Source organism: Annulohypoxylon maeteangense (assembly GCF_022496945.1).
Source record: "Annulohypoxylon maeteangense strain CBS 123835 unplaced genomic scaffold GGS22scaffold_5, whole genome shotgun sequence".
NCBI classification, from domain to species: Eukaryota; Fungi; Ascomycota; class Sordariomycetes; order Xylariales; family Hypoxylaceae; genus Annulohypoxylon; species Annulohypoxylon maeteangense.
This window is the reverse complement of record NW_025953252.1, coordinates 860384-864309: the sequence shown is the minus strand read 5'-3', so window position 1 is coordinate 864309 and position 3926 is coordinate 860384. Positions and strand designations below refer to the sequence as shown.

The window sequence follows — 3926 nt, the reverse complement described above, 5'->3', positions numbered from 1 at the left end:
CATCGGATGAGCCCTTATGCAGGAAATTAGTCTGATCTTTTGCCTGCGGCCCCTTTTCTGTACCTTTGTCTGTATGGGGGTGAACGCATCACCATGGTTTCGTATGCACGAGTAAATTCCTCTAGTCCGAGCCCTGATAACCCTAGCGCCACGCTTGTCTATATTGCTTCCCGACCATAATATAATCACAGCTTCGATTTCGCGAGTCATTGAGGCACGTGACCTTCGAGCCCGGCGACAGTAGCCAAGTTGACTTGACTCAGCTGCTCATGGGCTTCGCCGCTCAGGCCAACTCCGGCCAGGAGAGCTATGGCTTCCACGACGTCCTCCGGTTCCAGCATATGCCATTTCGCCAGAGTGACCTTCGTGCTAGCACCGATAGTAACAGTGAACACGTGGTCAGTCTCGACTTGCGTACCGCTGAGACCGTTCAGGGCCCGGAACATGTCCTCGTCAGTAAAGTCATCACCCATGCATAGGACAAAATCTAGTTTCCCTTCCTTGGCTTGCGAGCTAGTTTCCGGAGCAGCTATGTGTGCAATGTCGGAGTTGTAGTCATTGACCAGGCGCTTGGCGATCTCGCCCTTGTTGATGAAAGTAGGCCGTACTTCGAGATTGGCCTTACCTTTCATCACGTCGACATCCCATTTTTGAACTACGGTTGCCTCAAGATCCTTGTGCAGCGCTTGTGATGCGTGTACACCTTGTTCGGGATCGGCTTGGCGATAGTGCCATGTCAATGCGCATCGCTTCCGCTCTATGAATGAACCTAGTGAGGACCAGTTAGCAAACTGTTTTCAAGATTTTCGTAAAGGCAACATACCAGGAACACGGTCGGTGTATTTTTGGAAGACATCCATCACGTCTGCCTGCCAGCCCATATCCAATTTCTCAGCTAGATTTTCCCATGTGTCGTGGCCTGGATGTCTAATAAAACTTCCATGCTCAGCACTGAAGCCTAACTCTGAGATATGACCTAGGTGTTGCTGCAAGAAGTCTTGGTCTCTGCCCGAGATGATCCACACAGCATTGCGGTGGTCTGCGGCCAACGCCTTCAGCGTTTGGATGACCCGCTCCGATGGAACAGCTGCCTGGGGGTCCCTAACAATGGGAGTAAGTGTACCATCATAATCGAACATGAAGAGACGCTTGTTGGCTTGGCGGTACTGTTTCAACATGAGTGTGCGGTCAAGCAGCGGTGTGACATTCGCATTCTTGTTAGATGCCAACGTGCCCACGAGTTTTCGTAGAAACTTGGCGATCCAGCTTTGCACATTCTGCGTAGTGACATGCTTATAGAGACTCGATTGCATCGATAGGCGTTTTTCAGCAGACATCGTGAGGGCGTTGTTGATCTGGTGAGCAACGTCGGTGAGGTCCCAAGGGTTTATATGTATCGCGTCTCGCAGGCTTCCTGCAGTGCCGCTAAACTCCGAGAGGATTAGCGGGCCATGCGTGTCGCGCTGGCACACAACGTATTCCAGACTAGTGGTATTCATTCCATCCCGAACCGATGTGATCAAACCAATGTCTGCGGCTCTCAAAAGCGCGAAATATTCCTCGGGCGACAGATACTGCGGATAATGCTGCACCGGCGAAAATCCTAGGCTGCCATATGTGCCATTAATTCTCATGACCAACTCATTCACCCTGCTCGCTATCTTGTTCTCTGGTTCTTCCCCTCCTTCTTCAATGGTGTTTGGCGAAGTGACCTGGACTAGGACAACCTTTTCTCGCCATTCGGGAAAGAGTTCCAGAAACCTTTCAAATGCCATCAGCTTCTGGGCCACACCACGGACACTATCCAGCCGGTCGCGTCCCACAATGATTTGTTTATCCTTGTAGAGCCCCTTTAAAGCGTCATACATATCCGAGACTTGTTTTGACCATGCCATCTGTTCTACCTTGGTCACATCGATGCCAATGGGGAAAACACCAACTTCCACACGAGCCCCGTACGCATCGACACCAACGGAATCCGAGGGAAAATCGAGTATTCGGGTACAGCAGCTCGCGAAATGGCGCGAGTAGCTATATGACTGGAACCCGACCAGATTGGCACCGAGCATGCCCTCAAGCACCTCCTTCCTTCGCGGTAAGCATCTTAGGAATTCGCTGCTGGGGAACGGACAATGTAGGAAGAACGAGATGTACATGTTTGGCATTCTTTGCCGCAGCATGCTGGGAAGCAACAGGAGATAATAATCATGAATGACTACAATATCACCCGGCTTGTAGATCTCGATAATCTTATTGGCGAACTTCAAATTTGTGCGAAAGTAGTCTGCCCACTCGATACGCTCAGATCGACCATCGTTAGGCTCGTGTTGCTTGTAGTGGAACAAGGGATATATCGTGTGTTCGGCATATCGCCTCCATCGGGCTTGATCATTCAACGTGATACCCTCGTCGCTTGTCTCGGTGTCGTCCGCAAGCCATACCGGAACAGTCTTGATGCGTTTGTCATGAGACAACAACTGCTCTAACTTCGCCTGGTGCTCTTGCGGAATCCATAAACCATCCACTTCGGGAGGTGTTGGTGGTGCTTCCCCATCTAACGGTATGGGGGCAGATAAGTGATTTAGACCGGGAATGGTTGAGGTCGTATCGGGAATGACATCTGACGCGGACAGAGATTCGGCGAGTGACTCGATTTCGCCAGTCCATGCAACGACCGTATGGTTCCAAGGCGTTTCGTCGGAAGAGAGGTAAGAGAAAGAATCGAAGAGAGCGGATTGGCCGCGCCGATAGCCCAATTCCTACTAAATATTAGTCTCGCAACAAGCTTACATTATGGGTAAGGATATACTAACCCAATCGCCGCTCTTGTGATACTTTAGAGAGTGAGGGGTCGTGAAGGTAGCCGAGATGATGTTACCACTGAGGGCCAGGTCAGGCGCAGCGGCTTTAATTTCCGTAATAGACTCTCTCCGCCCACTCAATGATATGCTCATTCGTCGCAAAACCTCATGATCTGAACTAGCCCCTTGTGCAAGGTCCGTAGGAGAGGATGTCTCAACTGCAGTACCTGTCGCAGACTCATTGGAGATAACACCATCCTTCTCTTGATTCTGATTGAAATAACCAGAACCAGTAGTCTCAGTAGACTCGATGTTTACTTGCGAGGCATAGGTCGAGGGTTGTATGCCGGGAGTTACAGGTACTCTTGTAACAGAGTTTTGTTCGTGGGGTGGTAGATCGGACGAATCCTCCGAGTCGCTCTTGGTAGCGGACTCGCGGGGAGCGGAAGACATTTGTTCGGTCTCTTTTACAACGTCGTTGGTGGTGTTGACCTCGACTTCTTTCTTGTTTTCTGTCATTATCGTCTTCTTAGCTTTACTCTCTACAAGAAGTGAATCGCGGCGTAAAGTCGGTATGTATAGGTAAACGATTTAGACACGGCGGTGACGCAGAAGAGGAGACAAAAGGGTACGCAAGGGTAGCTTGAGTAGTAATTGGTACTTATTAAAGGCAATTAATAGCAAATTATGGGTATGAGATTATCGGCGAAAACCGTGATTTGATGAACCAGACGGTGAAAGCAACACCGATGGCTGTCAAAGCCGGAAGAAACAGCGTAGGTAAGTTAGGTAGACATAGGCAAGTTCAAATATGGGTAAAGTACAGCTGGTACAGGTAGGGGAGGTAGAATCTAGAAGGCTAGAACAGCATAGGCTCATAGCGGGGCTCCTATCGTCGTCGCGATTATTGGTTTATTTCACACCTTAGGGAGGATAGTGGGGCATGAGAACCAAGTGATACCAGGTTCGTGATGGAAATGGAAGGGTGAGTGGTATAGTATGGTAGATGCAACCTGGAGGTTTTGCTCCAGACTTTCTGGGCAGAATGTGGGTTTACCTTGAACGACTGACTGAGCACCTATTCCTTTGATCTTTGAAAAGTGCCAACAACCACTGCGGGAAAAT

General features: G+C 49.7%; 1 protein-coding gene across 1 annotated transcript; it reads right to left on the bottom strand.

The window, feature by feature from the left end:
* Nucleotides 1-206: 206 nt before the first annotated feature.
* Nucleotides 207-3320, bottom strand: GGS22DRAFT_186761 (glycosyltransferase family 20 protein; the record flags this gene model as incomplete). Its single annotated transcript, XM_047964495.1, has 3 exons — nt 207-769; nt 824-2759; nt 2814-3320. The coding sequence occupies 3 exons, from the start codon at nt 3318-3320 to the stop codon at nt 207-209; spliced, it is 3006 nt and encodes a 1001-aa protein (XP_047820521.1).
* Nucleotides 3321-3926: the final 606 nt, after the last annotated feature.